Here is a 23,736-nt window from a genome sequence, read left to right as displayed (position 1 = left end):
ACATTAAGCCTGCCCTTGCGCACACCCATGCATCAGCTTGTGTAGCATAATGCCAGCTTTTTTCAAGCTTCAGGCACCAATACAGATCAATGTAGGATGCCAAACTACATGAGAAACTGCACAAAGCCTAAAAAAGGTATCTCATGGTGAAAAACTGAAAAACAAAGGCCAGTAAACATCCAAGCAGCCCAGGCAGCCAGAGAACATCTACTCTGGCTGTATTTGAAAATTAAATACACATGTTGGTTCTTTCACAAAGGCCTTCGATTTGCCACGCAGGAACAAAAGTACTGAAACATTTCACACTGTTCAGTAAATGATGTTCCTTATGACTTACTAAATAAATAAAACAGTATTTGTCACTAGTAGAGTATAGTGGTACGCAAGAAGTTGCAAATACTAAACAAAAAGGAACACAACCCATACTGACAACATACAATTTCAGTGACAGGAGAATAGTTTCTTATCACTTCAACTATAGTTCGAATCTCAACAAGGCCATTCAGTAAAAAGGCAAGAGGAAAATAATACTCTGTCAGAATGTTTAAAATTAGATTATTCAAAACTAATGGGTGAGAAGGAATAGTACACAAACAATGCGCTTCTCAAAGTAACGAAAGTATTTTCAACATATGCACAGCCAAAAAAAAATTACTCATCTGCACTGCTCTTTGTCCCTTTCCATCTTGCAAGAGTTTAAATATATAAGCCTGATCTCTCTGTATATATATTTTTAGAGATCAAAACCACCCTCTACATTGTCCTTCCAATATATTCAGCGTGTCTTTCAGAAAACTGCTCTAGTCATTTGTCTAGAAGTGATAACCACAAATAAAATTTACTGTAGTTGAGCTGATACTAAAATAAGGAAGTTAACCATGGTAAGAAACAAAACTGATTCCTGCATTTGTGGACCTGTTTTTCATTTCTTTACATTATTCCCCTCCATCTGACTGTACTGTCAGTGACAAGGCTTTGGTACTGGAGAGGCTGCAGCGGTAGTGTCTGCAAGAAGAGGACAGGGCTGTCCCACTCCAGGAGATAGCTGAGCTCATCAGAGAAGCTGGTGGTGCTTCTGCAAAAGCATATTTAAGAAAGTGCAAAATGCTGCCTAGGCAGTGAGAACTGAGGGAAAAGATGTGTGAGGAAATACAAAGGTCAGAGAAGAAGGGGGAGGAGGTGGTTCAGGCACCAGTACAGAGATTTCCCTGCAGCCCATGGAGAAGACCATAGTGAAGAAGGTACCTCTCTGAAGCTCATGGAGAGGACCATGCTGGAGCAGATACCTACACTCTAGACCATGGAGTACCCTACACCAGAGTAAGGTGAATATTTCCTGAAGTAACTGACACCTACAGAGAGCCCATGCTGGAGCAGATTCTCCTTCCAAAAACAAATGCCTGAGGAGGACCCATGCTGAAGCAGGTTTATCCTGAAGGGCTACAGACCAAGGAGATGACCCACACTAGAGCTAGGGAAAAGTGTGAGGAGGAAGGAGCAGCAGAGAGGAACTGTCATGGACAGACTCCTATTCCCCATATCCGCTGTGCCATTCATGGGGGAGAAAATAGAGGAGCTGGGACTTAAGGAGAGATGTTGAGCATGGGAAGAGGGGAACAGGGCAAGGTTTTTGTTTCTTGCCATCCTACTCTGCTTTTACCTAGCCATGAATTATTTTTCCCCAGTTAAGCCTGCCAGTGCTGGTAATTGGTAAGGGATCTGCCTGTCTTTATATTAACTCATGAATATTTTCATCTTATATTCTCTCCTTGTCTTACTGAGGAGGAAAAGTGAGAGAGCAGCTGGGTGAGGGTCTGCTAGCTGGCCTAGGTGAAGCCACCATACTTACCTTCCTGCAATGGCATACTATTAAAGACAAAACACAGTGTTGAATTAAGCTAAAGAAACACTCAGTGAATTCAATGTAACATGAGCACATACACTTTCTTTTAACTTTTGTCATTCTACAAACTTCAATTACTAGATACATGAATTGATACTGGAAAGCCACATTATACATGTATGTAGGTATGTATTACCAAAAGAGTGCTGGTTTGCATTTAGCAAATGTACTATTTGGTATGAAGGGTCAAACTTTTAGTGTACAGGAAGGCTCAAGTGCATTTGATTCTTGTGATTAGCCTGTAACTGGTATCAGTCCTATCAGAGAAGTGCTACATCAGTTTATGAAGAAGCCCACATATTTAGAACCCCCAGAACACAGATGAATAGTAGCCAGCTTGACTGAGATAAGAGATAATATCAAATTATAATAAACCTCTCAAATAATATATATATATAAAATAATATCTCTCAAATGCTGTGTGGATTTCCAAAGAAAAGAATAAATCAAAAAAAAGAGCTAGTATTTTAATTCTCAGATATATCTCAAATACACGTCAAACTGGCAGTGTATGAAAATTTCATTTAAAAAGAAAATTTCAAAATCTGCTGAAAAAAAGCAGTGGTCTTTTGTCCTCCCTTTTTACCTATCATCTTCACACATTTCAGAAAGAATTTTATATGCAGAAAGGCATTTAAACAGTTCAATTTAAAGATGAGAATGGAAGAACACCAAGTTAGGAATTAAAATTTGATCTTAGAATTTTCATAGGAGATAATTTTATTTAATAATGGAGTTTTTAAAAAACTTTGAGATGTCATTATGGAATAGATACTTGATAATATATTCACCTGTCAGCAGAGGAAATCCTAATGTGCTAGAAAGAAAGCAGTTTCTTAGTAGTGCTTACTAGAACAGGTTATGTTTGCAGATACAAAAGATTCCTATCAACTTCCCTTGACCTCAGCTGTGACAGTTTTTTCTAAGGAAAATAGTATTTTAAGGTGATACTATCTTCAGCTGTCATATAATGAGATTTAAGGAGTGAAAACGCGGAAGGTACGAAACACCAAAAGCCACCATAGACTGCAGACCCAGTACAAACATTTCTATCTCATAAAAACATTAACATTTCAAACTAATATTCATAAGGAAGAATTCCTTACAATACCGTGTCTCTAAAATAAAATTGTGCTGGTTCTCAAACACTCTGGAACAAATATGAGCCTCTGAAACAGGCTGTAAGTAATAATTAAACTGGGACATACTAAGATGACAGAGAAATTAGTACAGGTTTTCATGTACATTTTATATCCTCGTAATTATGCAACCCACTAAATGCAAGTTTCACTTTTCATTTGGAAGACGCAGATGTATTTGTGCATTTCTACGTGCTTGGCTAAGTTCATTCTCTATTCAGAAACTGAGGAAGGTAAATGAAGAAGAAGAGAAAGAACAGCTGAATAGAACAATTTTAATGGTATGCATACACCCTTCTAGCTGCTTTCAGTCAATCCCGTTATAACCATTCATTAATTTCAAGATACAACTCCCTGTTTGAATGGAGAATGATGGCAGCAATAAAACTAGAACGTAACAAAAGAGTAAGCAAACTGTTCCTATAGAACTGAGTCTTTGCACCCCATAGAGAAGGCCAAAGTCCAGTCAAGGTCAAAGATGTTATGCCTGTTCATAGCTTTCAAATGTCTTATAATTATTCAGCACTGAAATCTAACGCAAGTACTTCATCAGTGTTCTGCAAGGCTCTCCAAATGGAGAACTAATTTTCAGAATGCATTTTCAAAGAAACTTAATGGTCTGTGTCATATTTTTCACCATTTCGAGCTCCTCTGAAATAAAGTAACTGTGATTCTACAACCTTCTTGCAGAACAAAAACTACCTGGGGAGAACTATCTACATTCCAATATTTTTATGTTTTAATTTTAAATTAATTTACAATTCTTCAGTTAGGGTTTTTTTTCCTTCATTCAGTACTGAAAATAATCTGTTCTACAGATCACTGCAAGAAGAAACGCAGTATCCCAAAACATCTGCCATCTGTCACTGTTCCCACAATGAGAGAGGCCACACCCTCTTCAGGATGATCAGCTTCATTACTCCTAGGAAAACTGGAACCAATTAAAAAAAGGCAGCATTTTCTGAAGAAATTTGCAATGCTTTTACAAGTGAATAGAGGAAACAAAAGTTGAGGGAAGAAACACTAATTCCGATGCTACATCAAATGAGCTAACTCATTCATCCTGCCAAAGGAGTTCACCAGCGACTCTAAACTTAGAAACCTTTTTTAAGGGCTGACTGGTAGCAACACATCATATACACAAGAATCTGTCTTCTCAGCTCCTCCTTTAGTGTTCACTTATGACATAATACTTCAGGAATTTTGGGAAGTTTGTGTGTTTGTTTTTAAACTGGATAAAGTTTTATTTAACTGACAATGGGTGAATACACATCGGCACCACTGGAATTGTACAGTCCCTATAGTTTTCTTACTTTCTCAGAAACACAGTTAAAGTGGGAACTTCATTTAGGGATATGTTGAAAATAGTATCAAATACAGACATGCAATATCCAAGCATTTAAGCGCTGTCCTAAAACAAAACCACTTAAGTAAGGGAAACTAAGAATTGGGCAGCAGCAGATGCAGAGTGGAATTAGACGTACTTGTGTATTTAAAATCCTGAGAAATGTAGTCAACACACTCATCCTAAGTGTATAGAGACATTCCTGCAAGAACTGCCTCTGTAATTCACCTTGGTAAGTAAAACTGGGAGGGAACAGTAATAAAGCAGCTATTTAGTTAGTCTCTGTTACCGCTGAAGGCCTATAGTGGGCTTCTGACTAAACCACATAGCAGATAAAGTCTTTACACTGCTTCAAAGATTAAGTTAAAATATCTTTAAGAAGGGCAATTTTCAGTATCAGCTTAAATAAACACAGGCATGAGTTTCTTTACAGGCATTTATATACCTGTATTTCTCTATAAGTAAAATACTGGTTTACTTGATCACTACTAATTACAACTGCAGCTACTTCCTCAGAAGAAAATCAAAACAAAACAAAAAGCAAAACAAAACAAAACGAACTCCCCAGAGAAAATCAGATCCAAGTATATCCTGTCAAACAGGCTGAGAAAACTGTTCAGCATGGCTGAGAAGACTACATGATGACCTCATAGCACCCTTCCAGTATCTGGAGGGGGCATACAAGGATGCCGACTGAAGAAGGACTCTTAATCAGGCATTGCAGCAACAGGACAAGGGATAATGGGTTCAAACAGGGGCGATACAGGTTGGATATAAAGAAATTATTTACTGTGAGGGTGGTGAGACACTGAAACATGTTGCTCAAAAAAGCTGTGGCTGCCTCATCCCTGGCAGTGTTCAAGGCCAGGTTGGACAGAGTCTTGGGCGACATGTTCTCGTGTAAGGAGTGCCCGCCTGTGGCAGGGGATTTGGAACTGTATGATGTCTAAGGTCCCTCCCAGTCCTAACCATTCTATGATTCTATAAAACACCTCCTACCATGAACTGTACTTGTTGCTGTCTCACTACTTACATGAATGTTACAGCTTCAGCAAATCTGTCTAATTTACAGCAGCACTCTCAGGTCCTTAAAGCCCTGTCCTTAAAGCTACTTCTTTTTCTAAGAAGTTTGCAGACTAAATACATGAAACAAGTTTGCAGTAAGTGCTGCCAATCCCCTTATTGTCCACAGTTTCAGCATAAAATTTCTGTTCAAAATGTTTTAGAGAACTTTATATTCACAAACATTACGCTCAACAAGACGGCAACAAAAAGTCTGGTGTCTATCAGTTAACATAGGATGATACCAGCCACAATATACATGCAAAAGTCACCGGTGAAATGCAGGAATTATAAACTTTGAATGAGCTGACATCTCTGATCACAGGCTGGATATAAAACACTTGTTTACTTGTTTTATTTTCTTTCCAAGTGCCAAATGGCAGGGGAAAAGAATGGTCTGCCAGCTTACAGCCACACTTAAGATGCTTTGCTGCATCCCGTTTTCATACTGGGATGTAGACAAATATCTATTCTTACATGTCTGCACATAAAGATGGAGAACCAAACATTTTCCTATCTGATAACCACATATGGAAAGCAGACTGGCCATGCATAAGCCATCGATTCTATTTATTTTATGGGGTTTTTTTATACATTTTGCCATTAAACTGTCTTAAAACCATATGGAAGCTGAACTAGGAATACATCAGGCCCAGCACACGTCTATCCTACAGCACTGATCTAGTTATTCAAAACTGCAACAATGCACACATCATGACAGAATGCAAAATATTGGCTTTTACCATGAAGCCCAAACCTGAATGAGAAGAAAAGGAGGTGGGCTTAGTGTGAAGCCACTTTACCCATGACACAATTAAGATGAGCTGTCATCGGATACCTTTTCTTCTATACTGGAATGTGGATGGACAAGAATTTCTCAAGAATACAAGAATATATCAGTCCATTCCTTATGCAGAGCCCAAAAATGACTCTTGGGCAGCATTCTATGAAAGAATCTACAATTAAACGAACCCACTACAATCCAGATGCAGTACCTGCAAAGCCAAAACTGAATTTTACAGCTGTCGCAGAGAGCCCTTCCATGGGCAAAGGAAAAATAGGTAAAGCACAGTCTTGGTTTAAACCCATCCAGAAACTAAGTACCACGCAGTCATTTGCTCACATCCCTCCTTTCCCCCCTATCTTGAGTGAGATGGAAAGAATATAAAAGCCATGGGTTGAGGTAAGAACAGTTTAATAACTAAAATAAAGTACTAATACTACTGATAATAATGATAAGGGAAATAACAAGGGGAGAGAATATAAAACTAAAAAGGGGAAAGGAAAAAAAAAACCAACAACAACCAGCAGTGATGCACAGTACAGTTGCTCACCACCCACTGACTGATACCCAGCCTGACCTGAGCAGCTAACAATCCTGTCCAGGTAACTCCCCACAGTTCATATACTGGGCATGACATGCTGTGGTATGGAATAACCCTTTGGTGAGTTTGGGTCAGGTGTCCTTGGCTTCTCATGCCCCTCCTTACTGGCAGAGCATGAGAGACTGAAAAGTCCTTGATCAGGGTAAGTACTATTTAGTAGCAACTAAAACATCCATGTGTTATCAGCATTATTTTCAGACTAGAACCAAAACACTGCACTGTACCAGCTGCTACGAAGAAAATTAACTCTATCGCAGCAAAACCAGGACAAAAGCATCCTTAGCTTATTCATAATTCAGTGGCTGTTTAAAAGTTTCCAAATCTTCTTGAAAAGGTATTTTAATTACAAAGATGTTAAGGATTGAATCCTTATCATACAAGGATGATGCTCTAAACTGAAAGGCTCTAAAGATCCCACTAATTTAGATACTCACAAATACAGATCCTCCTCTAAAGTTGAGGCTCACCTCAAATGTGCATGACTGGTATAAAAATGGTAACTAATTAGAAATTAAGTGAGAATACTTTTGACAAAAAACTTCATTAAACCTAGGTGCTATTAGTGAATGCTCACTAACCATTATTGCTTAGTTGCATTTATTATATTTTTGCTGTCTATCCACACCTGAACACTCAGTCTTTCTCCCCTTTCCAAGGCTGAAATCAGAGTTCTGTGCATGTGATTTTTATGGATGCAATGGTATAGACTGAATCAAAGCTACTATGCAATTTTTATTTTTAATTAAAGAGATGCCTCATTCCCTGGCTGCAACAGCTCTTATTCTTAAAAGCACAATGACTGTCCCAAAACAAGAAATGCCCATTCACCACCTGGGATGAATCTTTGTTTTGTTAAGAGACTGAAGATAAAGCATTACTTCATAATGCATTATTCTAAGGAAAGACACTACTGTCAGTTAAGAGACTGAAGATAAAGCATTACTTCATAATGCATTATTCTAAGGAAAGACACTACTGTCAGAGGTCAGGGGTAAGGCAGGTGCGTCTGCATACACTTCTAGTGATGCTACAGATGTTGCAGTGGTATGACAGCTGGAATAAACAACTGTAATAAGAATAAAATGTTTCATAAAGATTCCCAACAGTATCTGATCAGGACATACTGTGGAGCACTGCACTCATTTTACATTGCAGTTTTGTGATACCTGCTAAAGCAGGCGGATAATTGTTGAAAATTATAGACATAACAGGATGACAAGTGTCTTATTTAGATGACAAAGGACAGATCTCAGCATAACACTACGAGATATGCAAACCTGAGCTTTAAATGTAGCTACAAAGTCTTTCCCAGATTACTTCCACAGCACTTGAACTCTCAGTCTCAGCAGTCCATTTAGTAAAAGCATCATTTAAGTGACAGAAAAAAAAGGTGAGAATTTGTCCAGGTAATTCCCTTTGACAACAAAAACTACAATAGAAATGCTTGTTATACATGCATTTCCTTCTTTTCAGGCTATGTTACACCTACTCGTCAAACCACTGAACTGATATCTATCTGTTTATGGAAGACATAGCTACACAGCAACAGTATTTATTGCAGACTACAGGTAAGAAAGCTCAGGAAGTTCTCTACCCACAGGTGACAACAAAATCTATGGATATTAAATCATATATATTTATTTCTCAGTAATTTTTTATTTCAAATATGCTCTTTTACAAGCAAAACCTCTTCCTTTTTGCCTCTGAAACCTTCTTCTGAATACTGAAGTTAGGTCCCTTCCTACGGATACATCCTTACCAACAGAAGTGGTTTTGCAAGACAAACTGTATTTAAGAGTTACACATGTACAGCCTTGTAACTCTTTACATACGACCCTCATGGCTCCTACAGTCTTCACTCACTTTGTGATATCTCTTCAACTAGAACTAAATAAACAATTCTGCTGGTCTATCCCACAACCACAGAACCCAGATCTCCCCTACTCATCAGGATAGCTCTACAGTATTAATATGCAAAAAGTTCAGAAGGTGCCACTTTGACAGAGCGTGTTTTTCTTTTAATAAATATTTTCTTTATGTTTCTTTATATAAAAATATATATAAAAAAATAAAAAATTCTTTATATATAAAAGATTGTTTCTGTATGGAAAAAAAAAAACAAAACAACAAAACAACCAAAAATCAAACAACACAGACCTAATTACTCTTCAAAAGACCAAGAGTCACAATTTTAAAATATAAAGATAATTAAGGTCTCCCCTTTGTTTTCACTTTCTATGGAATTCACAGTGGTATTTCCATCTGCCATAAAAAGGTCTAGTATTTCCTCAAACAGAACTTAATTCTGAAAGGTCCATCAGTCCCCACCAAAATGAATGAGATAAAGAAAAACCTTAGAACATGCACACATCCCTCTTCAGAAATCATGCCTCTTCACTCCTTCATGGTGTATCTAACATTCACATCCTTTTGTTTTTAAAACACCAATTTTAAAATGTCAATATAAAACTATGTTACTTAAGGGCAGTTTTCACACAGACGAAGGAGAAAAATTGCAGGGACCATTCAAGAGGGAATAGATGAATGAATCAGTAATGTACAGACTTATGATTCCCAGCAACTGTATTAAAACAGTATTATACACAGTATTTATGCATGATATTAACTGAACATTTTTAGTTGCAAAGGTCTGGGTTCAGATACACCATTTTCAAGTATAAAAGGTTCATGGTTTATCACTCCCTTTACACAAGAATTCTTTATAAGCTGTAAAACATGTGCTCATGATAATCCCTTCTGATCTTCTGACAGCTGTAAGAGGAAATTACTTAATGTACTTTTCATTAAAATAATGGAACAAAGTTCCACTATTTTACATAATAGAAGTTACACAACTTAATTAAAAATACACTATGATAGACAGGTATTTCACTGGTCTTGTTCAACATCTTCGTCGCTGACATGGACAGTGGGACTGAGTGCGCCCTCAGCAAGTTTGCCGATGACACCAAGCTGTGTGGTTCGGTTGATATGCTGGAGGGAAGGAATGCCATCCAGAAGGACCTCGACACACTTGTGAGGTGGGCTGATGCCAACCTTATGAAGTTTAACCATGCCAAGTGCAAGGTCCTACACCTGGGTCAGAGCAATCCCAGGCACAGCTACAGGTTGGACAGAGAAGAGATTCAGAGCAGCCCTGAGGCTAACCATATCCTGGGCTGCATCAAAAGGAGCGTGACCAGCAGGTCGAAGGAGGTGATCCTGCCCCTCTACTCTGCTCTCAGGAGACCTCACCTGGAGTATTGTGTGCAGTTCCGGCGTCCTCAACATAAAAAGGACATGGAACTGTTGGAACAAGTACAGAAAAGGGCCACGAGGATGATCAGGGGACTGGAGCACCTCCTGTATGAAGACAGGCTGAGAAAGTTGGAGCTGTTCAGCCTGGAGAAGAGAAGGCTGTGTGGAGACCTCACAGCAGCCTTCCAGTATCTGAAGGGGGCCTACAGGGATGCTGGAGAGGCACTCTTCATTAGAGACTGTAGTGACAGGACAAGGGGTAACGGGTTAAAACTTAAACAGCGGAAGTTTAGATTGGACATAAGAAGGAAATTCTTTCCTGTTTGGGTGGTGACGCACTGGAATGGGTTGCCCAGGAAGGTTGTGAATGCTCCATCCCTGGCAGTGTTCAAGACCAGGTTGGATGAGGCCTTGGGTGATATGGTTTAGCATAAGGTGTCCCTGCCCGTAGCAGGGGGGTTGGAACTAGATGATCTTAAGGTCCTTTCCAACCCTAACTATTCTATGATTCTATATCACTTTTTTGAATGGGAGGTTTTCCATTCAATGTAATATATTTTATGTTACTGGGGAAAAAAAAAAAAAAAGAGACATGAAAAAAAGTGATATAAAATTATTTTTGCGTGTGTGTGTTGTCCTGATATGTAACTTTTCTCTTTTCTACAGAACAGAGCAGTGGAAACTTCCTCACAAAACTACTTGTTTTTCTGCATACTTTACAGTCTATTTTCAGTTAATAGAAGAAACTTTAATATATCCATCTTACCGAAAAACTAATTACAAGATCAGTTACAGCCTCTTCTCTTAGGCATAATTTACATCTTAAGAGGAGCTTCACAGGCACAGAGAAGTAACTTATCCTCTAGTAAGGGGATTTACAACAACTTTCACCATCAAAATCACACGGGAAAATGGCTGACTGAAATCACATAGAAGCTTCTGCACCATTTTTTAATTCTCCCAAGTCTGAAGCAGCAGTCATTCCTGTTATGATCTCTGCTCAAAACAGACAGAAACACAAGAGCCTTCAGCTACACTTGGCACATACTCATTGAAACTCTGGCAAACCCGAGCTGCAGTACCTGGCAGAATTTTATGAAGTCCCCAGAGTTGAAGGATCTAATATACAATACTTTCATATTAAGATGAGAATGTAGAATGGCTCTAAGATCATAGACCACAGTACCCCTGTTGATTTCAGCTAAACTGCACAATTAATACAAATCCAGCATCTGACCTCTGATTACAAATGTTCTCCTCCAACATGGGCAACAACATACCTTCTCACACTTCATTATGCACTAATATATCTTGATAAACTTCTAACAGCCTCATAAAAAAATGGCCATAACAATGGTGTATATGAATACATAGTCCTAGGAACGGCAAGGCCAATCGCTCAGTGTTCTGAGCATCAGGTTCAACCTCCTACATTCTAATGGAGCCTCTTGGAAACAGAGAAAATCTTTTACATGGAACTTCAGTGCAAAAGGCCTCAGATCCTTTTGGAGGCTGACCAACATTAAAGGATTTTCTAGCCTGCCTTCTGTACCATATGCATTACAGTGCTGCATTTCAGCGACACTGGGCACCTTCCTACATCCACAGGTTCTGCAGATGCAGTCTTTCAAAAATTTATTGAATGGAACTAAACCTAAGTATTTTCACAAAAATATTCTAAAGTGGTTTTAATTTGACATATACGGTATCCTTGAATTCCGACCTGATTTCCTGCTGTTCAATACAAATACGGAATGTGTGTTAAACTTGATTAGTAGAAGGGAATTTTTGAGTCTGTACATTGTTATTGTGCCCTGAATCAAAACTGCTACACAGTGAGTTGTTGTTACCTGATCCAAGGCCTATTAAAATAAACAGGAAAGACATCACTAAATCTCAACAGGCTTCAGGTCAGAATAAATTACCCATTCAAAGTTTATTAAATGATTTCCACCCATTATTCAGCATACTTGTTCTCTGTGCTCTTAATCTAACTCATTTGTTTCTGCAGCAGTTTGACAGTCTGTGTGTGCAAGCCTTGACATTTCAAGCCAAGTTAAGACTCAGCAACAAGACTGCAAAGTTAAGACTGCCAACAAGACAGCTAATAAGATGCTAACGCTAATGAAATGCACATGTACCACACCAGTGAAAGCAAAACAAATAATCTGGCCTGCAGGGTACCTATTACTTCATAAGTCAAGAAACTGTAAGGCAGTTTAACTTCCTATTTGCTCATGAGTGCATAATTCTTACTGCAGAACTTTCCACTGATGCCAGTAAGATAATGAAACTCGCATAAATGGTGTTTATTCCTACCACGCTTTATGGAATTTATTTGCAGGTCAAGATATGTATTTATTATCATTCTTTTCTGTTTCTTGATACTGCCTGTTCCATTTCTTTAAGTTTTCAGGAACAGGGAAAAGAAGAGAAGATTCATGATTCTTGCTCTCAACTGTGATCACTTTCTATAAAGTTAATGAAGACTCAAAGTGTGTCACTCCACATCCATCAGTAGCCTATTATTTTCCCACCACTTCAGAACCATCTAGGGACTGAAGGTGCTTTCTCCTTGGAGCCCTGATAGGCTCTGCTGTGAAAGCAATGGCTTAACCTTAACTCTGGAGATTGCAAGACTTTCCACATGCTAGTTCTAGTATGAACTAGCAATACATTTTTGAAATGGTTAGAAATCTCAACTGACATAGAGAAGAAAAAATACTATTAACTTCTACCAAATACCAACTGCTTTCATGTTTCTCCATGAGTGCAAGCATCTTATCAGGGAGAAGAAGTTCAGATTCTGTCCCAGAGAGCACAGGTTAGCATTACTCAGGATTTAAATTACTATTATTCAGGAAAGGCAACAGAAGAGCAATGTTTATTTACAGAAGGGATATACTAAGTGGTCCAGCATCAAAGGAAAAGTGTTCCAATGGGTATATTTCTCCAGTAACCACGTCTCTCAAGAACTACCAGACTGCAGTGGAATGCTCAACAAAAGACATTAAAGACCTCCTACTGGGAATCTCAAAGAATTTCAACTTTTTGCTCTGAGTAACACACAAAAGTGCCAGTACAATTTGTACTTAAAAAGCATTTCTAGCTCCAGCAGTGCTAGAGAGAGACAGAGAGGTCTATTTTTCAATAAAAGTAGGACTGCAGCTTTACCATGTGAACTGCCACCCAAAACTTTCTTAAATACCACTGTATTCATTAATCTAAGAGCAAATTCCACTAAACACATGTGGAATGGACAACAAATTCTTTAGGAACTACTATTTTAACCAAATTCCACACTGTTAATTTAATTATGTAATATAGTATTAAGTAACAAACTGTTTATGCATGAAGTAGATAATTTATACATAAAAAATTATTATGATAATTGGATCACACCACCCTCTTAGCTTTCTATCCTCCATCTCTTCAAACTCTCAACTGGAGTAACAGTCAGAGAAATACCTGTTCTGGGCTGGGATAACGATGAATCATATTTTTCCCATTGATCTTCCAAACACAGGGCACTTACTCTAAAGAACTGAACCAACAACCACACAAGCCTGGAGACAGAGCAATGCGTATTTCATTATCTGCCTAGAGTGATGACTTTAATAGCATTAGAGGCATGATAACAATGGACCAAAAAGAGCACACAGATTTGGGGTTGTGCTATTCTCAGCTCCAACATCATTACTGTTGTTCATTAGGAGGTTTTTTTCAAGAAGAGGGAGGGATATGAAGAAAATCTGCTTGTAATCTTTATCTTCTTTTATGAAAATGGTAATGTAAGCTATAAATTATCATTTAAACCCAGGTGGTTTCACCTGACTTTTATTACAGTCTTAACACTAACTCACATCTACTAACTTAAATTACAGCTCACACTTTATTCTTATAGAATCACATAACATCTTTGGGTTGGAAGAGACAGACCTTAAAGATCATGTAGTTCCAACCCCCTGCCATGGGCAAGGGACACCTCACACTAGACCAGGTTGCTCAAAGCTCTGGCCTTCAACACTGCCAGGGATGGGGCAGCCACAGCTTCTCTGGGCAACCTGTGTCAGTGCCTCACCACCCTCATTGTGAAGAACTTCCTCCTTATATTTAACATAAATTTCCCCTCAGTTTAAAGCCCCCTTGTCCTGTCACTACATGCTCTTGTAAAAAGTCCCTCCCCAGACTTGTTGTCAGGCCCTTTAAGCTCTGGAAGCTGCTCTAAGGTCTCCCTAGAGCCTTCTTTTCTCCAGGCTGAATGAGCCCAACTCTCTCAGCCTGCCTTCATAGGAGAGGTGCTCCAGCCCTTTGATTATCTTCATGGTCCTCCTCTGGACTCACTCAAGCAGGTCTACATTATGCAGAATATTAAACAGAATAACTAATACAGTGTGATCACTGAAACCATATTTGATAGATATACTTCAAAGTTTCCAGTATCACAGCATCCATACAGCTGTCCTTGTCTAAATACTGCAGCTACACCCTTCTGGGGACCCTGGTGTATCAGATGCAGAGCTCTGGGCGAGTTCCAGGGAACTCAAAACAAAAATCCACATGGCTTTGCAAACAAGACTGAAAGCACGGCCAGAGGGATGCGGGTGTGACAGGGCGGCTAGCCTGTGCCGGGCCGGTCTAATCCAGTCCAGCCCAGTGAAATACAACCGGTCCAATTCAGTCCGGGTCCCGTCAGTCCGCCCCGGGGCGCTGCGCACGGCGCTGTCTGCGGTGCTGCAAATACGACGTCAGAAACCACCCCTGCCCCGGAGAAACTGAACGTGCCCCAGCTCTGTCACCACGTATCAACCACAGCCCAACTGGGGAAAGAAGCTGAGAATGAAAACTCACTCCTCTCACCTTGATGTATTACTGACTAGAGTCACCTGCTATGCTGCCATGCAGTGCCTCACTGACTTGCTTGCAGCATGACTATTTGGATTTCCTACCAATAAAACAAGGTCACAGACTACTGAAAAGCATGAGAAAGATGATTTCCATTTGCCAGCATTTTAGGTCATCAGAAGTTGCTAAGTATTAAGCCTGCAATTGCTGATAATTACTAAACTGTCAGCTTTTTATTTCTCAACATGTTTTGTCTCATGCTTTGTTAAAAAATTTACTTATGTTTAGGTTGGTTTGCTTCTACTACAGTATGAAAAATACCACACTGCAAGCAGATTACATTGACCTTCTATTCTACAAAGCATTTTTTCTCTCTCAGTGAATTCCTGCTTAATTACATCCACTGTTTAAGTATGCTTCAGACAAGAATTAGAAAGGAATGTTCAAACTTGAACAGGGTTGACAAATAGCTGGTGCAAACACAGGACACAACCAAACATCTGTGGGCATGATTCTACAGAGATGATTCATTCTGCTACACACAGCAGGATACTTGCTTGAATTAAAGGCATGTGTGCCTTCAGAAAACTGTCAGCTTTAAAGATTATTTCAAAACCATTACATTATCACGGTTACACAGTATTTTCTTGTTCCTGGGGAAGACACCATATATTCCTAAACCAAAGTATTTTTAAGGTACTTCTTGTTTTCAGATGTCAAGTGTAACACGAATTTACCACCTCAGATAGATGTAATTTTTGCTCTGCACATTCTTCATCTTATTTTTAAAAGTAAAGCATCTGAACAAAACCAGACTACACCTAAATTAAAAAGCTATCAGATATCCAGCAGCTAAGGATGGTACTATGCCCTCTCCATCTAGCAAGGTCCTTGAAAAAGAGAACTTCCTTTTCAACATGAATGATAAAGCTCCTTAAAACTGCAGCTCACTCCTAGCCCTGCCACGACTACTGCAATTTTCAATGTCTCTCAGACTAAACCAGAGTATTGATGTCTTACAGGCAGTGCTGTCAGGCAGCAATGAAAGCTACATTAACCTTGATTAAGTCACGTCGTTGCATAATTCTCTCCATGTAGTCACATACATGAGAAAGTTCTTTAAAGCAATCAATAAAAAAACCAACCAAAATGGAATTACAACTTTTTTTTTTTTTCTGATTTGTAATACACTCCTAAGGGAATTAAAAATTTGTAACTCTTTACCTGAAAAAAAAAAACCAAAACAAAAAAAAAAACAAATCTTGGAGTAACCATTATAAGCTGATGCATACAGGGACCTACAACTACTTGGTTATCTTGCATAAAATTTTCCACTTAAAGTTTCTGGAAAATTAATAGAGTAATTCAAATGTTTACAGAGAGGTTTTTTCCCAGCTTTGCTCTTCATGCCTCAAGCACCACTTATGGGAAGATACACCAGAGAAGGCAGTTCCCACACTGCAGCAGAGCCACTTACTTATTTTTATACAGATTAAAAAAAACTCCTTATAATAATCCATGAGTTTATAGAGAAGCTCTTTCACCAGAACACTTGTTTATTGAGTACAATATCATTAAACAGCATTCAGTATCTTTTATACTGCAGAGAAACTGGGTTCTGAGCCAGAAATAGAAGTTTGGCATGTGCAAGGACTGCACAACAGGATTCAATTTTGCAAAGAGTCTTCAGTAACATAATACTTCTCTAACATTACCCTAAGTGGGTGGCTATGGTACCACTTCACATTGAAACTACAGCATTCATTTGCACAGAAGCAGGGTACTATGCAATCCTTATTTTATCCTTTTTTTTAACTGATTGGTACCAGTGGAAAGGAAAAGTATTCTATGCCCTTGAAAGCTGTCGCTTTCCCTTGAAGCTCAACATATTTTTCAGTTAAAGAAGCTGAAAAAGTAAAAGCACTGATGTGTCTACAAGTAAGGCATTTTCCCCCCTCAAAACTCTGAAATCTGTTGTATGTTTCAGTTTAGCTGAAATGCCAAGTATTTATTTCTTGGTAAAAAAACAAAAAAACACCAACAACTAAAGTCAGAGCTAAGTCCCTTGAAGAGATCCAGTGACAGTATTTGTGAGACTTATTACATCTTCGATCACTGCATTCCTTCTACCTTTAGCCCTACCTTTCTTGGCAGTTCTCTTCCGTCACAATCTTAGCAGCTATGCAGCACTATATAAAACACAGTCCTGGAGGTATTTAAAACACACGTAGATGTGGCACTTAAGGACACAGTTGAGTAGTGGACTTGGCAATACTAGGTTAATAGTAACTTCTTCAACCTAAACGATTCTATGATTCTGTGATTTTTTATCTCTTCCCCCTCCTCTTAAACATTCTCCTAAAGTACACTCGTGTCTGAGACAATCCAGTTAAGATTACATACCTTGCACAGGAAAAACAATTAACCTTGCCATCAAGAGAAAATGCGTAGCATGAAATTTAGTCATTGGGAAATAAAAGACTGTTGCCGTACATCTCCTACAGAAGACGTCAGGCATGTCACCAAGAGTGTTATAACCTCAGAGCTAAGCAATCCTATAGCATAACCACTAGCAACAGTCCCTAGCAAGCAGAGCTTCCTAGCACGTAACATGCCTACCGTGTTCTTCCCTGGGGCCGGAGGTCCGTGCACCAACGGCAGGCACACAGAGATAACTTTTTGCTTTCTGAATTGTCAGGAAGTGCCAAGTACTTACCACCACTATGTCCTTCGAGAAACCGACTCACCCCCCCTCCCTCGAGCTACGCCAACAACGGTCACTGACCCACAGAAGGAAACATTACCTGTATTTCCCTTGCATGGTACACGATGATGAGCCCGAGCAGGATAATCGTGGACAGGCTAATAAGGCATTTCAGAGCAAGGGAATACAGCGACTCCTGCAATAGAAAGACACCACCATCCCTCAGCTACAAGGGGCCGCTCCCGCCCGACGCCACCCCGATGACGGGGCCCAGGGCACCCCATCAATGCCGGGGGTAGAGCGCCTCGGGACGGGGCTGGGGCGGGGAACAAGCAGCCCCGCCGCGCTGGGCTGTAAGGGGCCAGGGCGGCCTCTCCGCTGGGCCGTCGGAGCGGCTGCCGGTACCTTGGTGTAGGCGCCCCAGGAGAGCTCAGTCTCAATGACCATGACGACGATGCCGAACATGCCGAAAATGAGCGCGTAGTCGCTGAGGCGCTTGCGCTTCTCAAAGAGCGCCCGGCGGTGCCCCAGCTTGTACCCGATGTTCTGGTTCTTCTTCTTGCTGGACTTGCCCCCGCCGTTGTTGGCGCTGCTCGGGCCGGAGCCAGGGCCGGCAGGGCCGTAGAGCGCCAGATTGTTGGAGTTGTTGTGCTCGGGCTTGGAGACCACGATCTCCGGAGCAGTGGGGGTGCCCGCGGTGGCGGCGGCAGCGGGGCTGGCGAGCGGCTGCGACTCGGAATCCAGCTCTTGTAGGTTCCGACGGGACGAGCTCAGGTTGCTGAGCGGCCGCATGACGCCGCCGTTGTACCTGCAGCTATTCATGGCTATTTCGGTGAATGGGTTGCTCTCCCGGCGCTGGTGGTGGTGGTGGAGATGATGGTGGTGATGGTAGTGGTGGGTGCTGCCGCTGCTGATACTGCTGCTGGGGCTCGCTGCCTGCTGCTGCTGCTGCAGGCTGTGGCACTGGTGGTACTGGGCGTACTGGTGGTGCTGCCTGGACGCGCCGGCATGGCTGGAGGGGGTGAACTCACTGACGTTCAGCTGGCTGCCCTGCCGGGAGGAGGCAGCGGAAGACAGGGGTGAGGAATGAGTCCGGAACGTGCCCGAGTGGGGCGAGATGGTGCGGAGCAGCAGGGGCAGGTTATCCCCCGCGGCGGCCGCAGCAGCCCCATAGTAGGCGCAGTTGTTGCACTGGAGGCATGGGGACTGCTGCTGCTGCTGCTGCTGCTGCTGCTGCTGCTGGAGGCTCTGCTTGTCCTGGACGTGCTGCTGCTGACAGTGCGGCAGGCGCTGCTGCTCTGGGCCGAAGCCCGCCGGAAACTGCTGCGGCGCGTCCATGCCGGTGCCGTTAAAGCCGCAGGAGGACCGGGCGGTGGTGCACGCTGCGCAATGCGTTATGGTCGGCAAAGGAGAGTCCTGCTGCCGCCAAGAAAGGCCCATCCCGGCACCCGTAGGATCCAGCCGCTGCGTTCCATTGGTTGGGCGAACCAAAATAATGGGCATCACGTCACCTGATGGGGGTGGACCGGCCACAGCGTAAGGCGGTGGGGGCCCTACAGGGTCTCCCCCCCCCACCCCCCGCTGCCCCGCACCGTGCAGGGAACCCGCCTCCTTGCGCGCTCCGCGCTGCAGGTAAGGGCTACTTTTGACCCTTGCTCCCGCCCCACCCGCCGCGGAAGCCCTGGACCTCCTGGGGGTCCCCCCGCCGGGAAGAGGCCTCCGCGGCGGAGCTCCCCAGCTCCCCGCTCCTCACATCTGCACCGTCTTCGGAACATGGGCGCCCCGCTCCGGAGCTGTCCAGCAGCGCCTTCCGTCTGTTTCCGCCTCCGCCGCCCTGCAAAACACAGAGCTGCGCTCGCTCCGCTCCGCCGCCTGCCACTGGCTGCCGGAGCAAGCCGGCAGAGGCAGTGTCCCCGCGGGCTGCCGTGAGGCCGGATAGCGGACAGCCCATCCCGGCACAACTCCGCCTGTCACCAGGATCGGGAGGGCCGGGGACTGCCCCTGCCTGCCGGCCGCCACCCGGGAACCCTGCTCCGGCTGGAGCTTCACCGTGGAACAGGGTGGGTGTCCCTGAGTGGCTGCCGCCCCCCCCCGCCCCCCGCAACAGTGCGCTGGTCGCCCGCTACCGTTCTGTCTCTTCCCCTTCTGCTCCCAGCTGTCACCATATAATTCATTCCCGCAGCTCCCTGTGGCAGAATAATGTCTGCCACCAGGCAGTCTCTGCATTTACTTAAAGAAAGGCTCTTTACGGGAGCAATCGTGAACTTACCTTGTTAAAGGTGTGCCATTCCTGTCCCCTAGATGATATTATAAAAGGTTTCGTTTTGTTGGAAGGTTTCGGTTTTGTTGGCTTTGTTTTGGGTTTGTTTTTTTTTTCTCCAGTTCTCCAGCACTGTTCAAGCAGCTTGAAAAATCCACTGGGAAATTTGATAATGTGGAAAGTTTCTTTACATCTTCAGCTTCTTGCTAACGTTAAAGACAAAACTCACCAAGCCCTTCTAGGATAACAGTTTACGCCCTTAAAATTCCTATGTCGAACACAACATCCAGTTTCCTCTGAAACCCTACACCCTTGAATGGCTTGCAGATTAGAAATATGGGTGAAGCATTAAGAGTTTTAAAATATACTCAGTTATAAAATTCCACTTTTTTTCAAAAGTGTACCTTTAAATAAAGCACATACAGCACACACGCAAACAACCCTCGCTAATATAGTGTCATGGTTGATAGATTACATAGATAATATAGATTATTTAGAGACTGACCAATACAGCCAAGTTGTGAATGAAAATCCACACACACATTCTTGAGTGAATGATAAAGCACTTTCCAAGTGCTTCAGTCTGTTTTTAAATTACGTTGAAGTGTATTTGGATGCTCTCCATTGCACTCAGTTCCCCTGAGCATCAAAGACAAAGAAAAAAGACATTTTTAATAATAAACAGGCTGTTTGACACAGCTTCAGATATTCCATTGTTTGTTTGAAAAAAAAAAAAATAGTTGCTATAATTCCATCTCACTGTTTCAATCTTGCCTGTGTTTTCAAACACATACAGATCAAACGGATCTTCAAAAATGAGAATCTCAAGGAACCTGGGCTTTTATCACTCTGTAAATAAAAGTCCTGCATAAGAGTGCTGTTAAAATAGATGTTTTGTGGACTAGTTAAAGATTTAGATAAGACAAGATTTCATCATCCCTTTTCTGTTCATGCCATGTCCTTAATGTTTGCTTAAACCTTGTAAGTGTTCTCCTTAACAAAAGTCCTCAGGACCTAGTTTACCATGAGGAGCTTATTAAGAAAATTGTAAATCTTCATATTTTATTTAGAAGTCACTGAGGCTTTGTCCTGCAATTTAATCTTAAGTTTGAAAAAAAAAGTGTCAGTTGACCAAAATATATGGTAGCTGTATTCTATATGGGGAAATGATGGCATTTATTTTTCTAATTCATATATAAAACTTACAAGCCCCTCTACTGCTGCTAACCTGTTGATTTGTAGAAATGGCAAGAGGAGAGCTGTTACCAGCTTTCAGACTTTTCATGTACTTGCATTATGCAAGTAAAAAATTAATATTCCTGTGTTTAACACAAGAGGTCATACTAATCACACAGCATGTTATAAAATCGATCAGCTAGGGGTTTATTTCAGTTCCATTGTGCAACCTGGAGTATCTCCCCACAGTTTCAAGGACTAAAATATGAATGATTGAGAGTTTGCATTTTCGCAGCTAAGGAGGTAAATTTTCCTCTCTATGAAACTGATTACTGAACCAGAATAGAAAAATGTGGTTTAACATCTTCCCTTGTAAAATAATTTTGAAGTTTACTTTTAAAAATTAATGTATTTGTTTTCAGAAATAAAGTATATTCTTCATGAAAACTGAATTGTTATATTCCTTTTTTAATCACACATTAGCATTGTTAGCTCAGAATTGTTATATCGTACTAAACTGGTAACAACCCCTGTAAAACAAACATTATCTATTTGGGACTGGGGGCTTTGGTGTTTTCCTACATTTTCATTATATACTGGATGGAACTGCTCTTGCTGATTATTATAGGTCCTGCTGCTGGTTTATCAAAGAGACTGTTTTTATACGTGTATGTTTGTGTGTATGTACACATATGTGCATGTGCACCTTTGTATAAAGTAACAGAGACAGTTGCTGTAGAACTAATTTGATAATGATGATTATTGGAGATGTTTGGGAAGCGGATTTGTTTTCTAAACCCACAAAGTGAAAGAACAAGATAAATACTGTTGAGCAAAACTATGCCAACAGCAGGACAGGAAGCTCAACAGGCACAGGAAAAAATAGATTTCTGAAAGGAAAAAAAAAATTACAAAATATTTGAAGTTACAGCTAATGAGAAGTCATTTGAAAAACCCACTGAACGACATACACTGAAGATGCAACACTTACTTATTGCCCTACTCCAGTTTAAATCTGGCTTCAATAAAAGGTATTAGAAAGCTGCTTGGACTGTTAACTTATTGCCAGAGCCAGACTCTGGTTAAAATCACTGATATTTCTGCACTCACAAAAATGTTAAAAAAAATGTAGAAAGAAGGAAACAAAAAGGAAGCAAAGGGGAGGAGGATAAAAGTGTAGGAAATTCCATTCTGTGATGGTAATTTGAACTCAAAGTATATTCTGCACAAGGCCTAGAAGTTTCTAGAAAGCCGTACAGCAAACAGCCTTGTCCAGTTAAAAAAAAAAAAAAAGGCAAGTAAGTACAGAGCTCAGTGTGTATATAGAAGGATGTCACTCATTGAAAGCAGGGTCACATTAATAAAGGTGGAGGTGACACTGGCAGCAGTAGAGATCATTCAGGGGTATGAAAGCAAGATCATTCAAGGGTATCCATGCCACAATAAAAATGACAGCCGTACAGCTGCCAAGACAATGGCATGGAAACTACCCATATGAGCTACCTGTGTAAATTTACCTTTTGCATAGCATCTGGCAGGGCTTTTAACCACCAGATGTCTCTGACGTTCACCCCAGCAACTTCTGTTCACATAGTTTTATGCACTAGCTGGACTCCCACACCTGCTGGACCTGCACTTCAAAGAGTTTTTTATAATGCATATCACTAATAAAAATGAAGATTCACTCCAGTTCAAAACCTTTGTCTATTATCTGGAACACGTAAGATACAAAAGATAAGGACACTGGATTGACAGCTCTAAAATAGTAACCAAAGTTTTCAAAAGTGGTGATACCTTAATTAATGGGAGTGCAGCTTAAGAGGTATCTAGGATTGCTGCATGCATTTCCTCTATTCAACGTGCTTTCCTCAAGAGATGGAGTTTTTTCAACATTTTTTTGCTAGCAAGACTTTTTTAAATATTAAACATGTTAAAAGTGTTGGGTTTGGTCCACAAAACAGCTGGGGAAAGTATTTCTCCCTTTAATTCACTTTTCCATCCTTTCTGGATATTTTTATAGTACTTGGAGATCACACAAACCTAATGATTCCTTTCTGACCACTGCTTTTTTCTCATTTTCAAAGGATACTGCCACCTACAAAAAATTTCTTAGCTAGCTAATTGCATCAGCATTAATACTATTTTGCTCAGCCAGTACAGGTGCTCAGCAGGTGACTACTATATTGTGTTTAATCAGGCTACCTTTTATTATTCTCACAAACTGGTGCAGTATTGTAACAGAACTTTAACTCGGTGCGATTACTGAAATTACAGCATCATGCAGTATTTTGATTTCAGCCTGTGTGAAAGCAAAGAGTGCTTTGAGTGTGTGGTGGGGTTATCAAGAATGAGGGCTCATTTTTAATTTTGTAGAATCTGGTATTTGAAGAATTTTGATCTATTGAGTCCAGTGAGCCATTGTTTACATCGAAATATAAGATCATACCTTTGAAAGTTGATAGTACAAAAGATGAAGATGTTAGCAGTGCTGTTCCTCTCCATAAAACGTGTAATTTCTGATTCAGGTAGCAACTGATTCTAAATAATTACATTCCATTTGCCTGTGTTTGAAAAATACGTATTTTTTTCTGTTGGTACTTACCTTCTGTGCTTCTATTTTACCATGAGAATATAGTTACTATAGATTTGCACTGGCAGT

At 40.9% G+C, this 23,736-nt stretch overlaps 1 protein-coding gene across 3 annotated transcripts in view; it reads right to left on the bottom strand.

The window, feature by feature from the left end:
* Positions 1 to 19,972, bottom strand: part of KCNN2 (potassium calcium-activated channel subfamily N member 2) — a 60,670-nt gene extending 40,698 nt beyond the window's left edge. The window contains exons 1-4 of one of the 3 annotated variants that reach the window (XM_061478527.1): positions 19,911 to 19,972; positions 19,395 to 19,475; positions 18,047 to 19,152; positions 17,742 to 17,837 (exon numbers count right to left, since the gene is read on the bottom strand). In XM_061478527.1, the coding sequence (XP_061334511.1) occupies positions 17,742 to 17,837; positions 18,047 to 19,152; positions 19,395 to 19,416 (1,224 nt within the window). In that variant the 5' untranslated portion in view covers positions 19,417 to 19,475; positions 19,911 to 19,972. Of the gene's footprint in view, positions 1 to 17,741; positions 17,838 to 18,046; positions 19,153 to 19,394; positions 19,590 to 19,910 lie in introns of those variants that run through there. The other 2 variants (XM_061478526.1, XM_061478528.1) reach the window with 2 other exon arrangements.
* Positions 19,973 to 23,736: the final 3,764 nt, after the last annotated feature.

This window comes from Pezoporus flaviventris, unplaced genomic scaffold, assembly GCF_033815535.1.
Source record: "Pezoporus flaviventris isolate CSIRO_AGI_PZ_B2104156 unplaced genomic scaffold, CSIRO_AGI_Pfla_v1 ptg000126l, whole genome shotgun sequence".
NCBI lineage: Eukaryota > Metazoa > Chordata > Aves > Psittaciformes > Psittacidae > Pezoporus > Pezoporus flaviventris.
The sequence above is the reverse complement of the archived record's forward strand: the minus strand, read 5'-3'. Positions and strand labels throughout refer to the sequence as shown.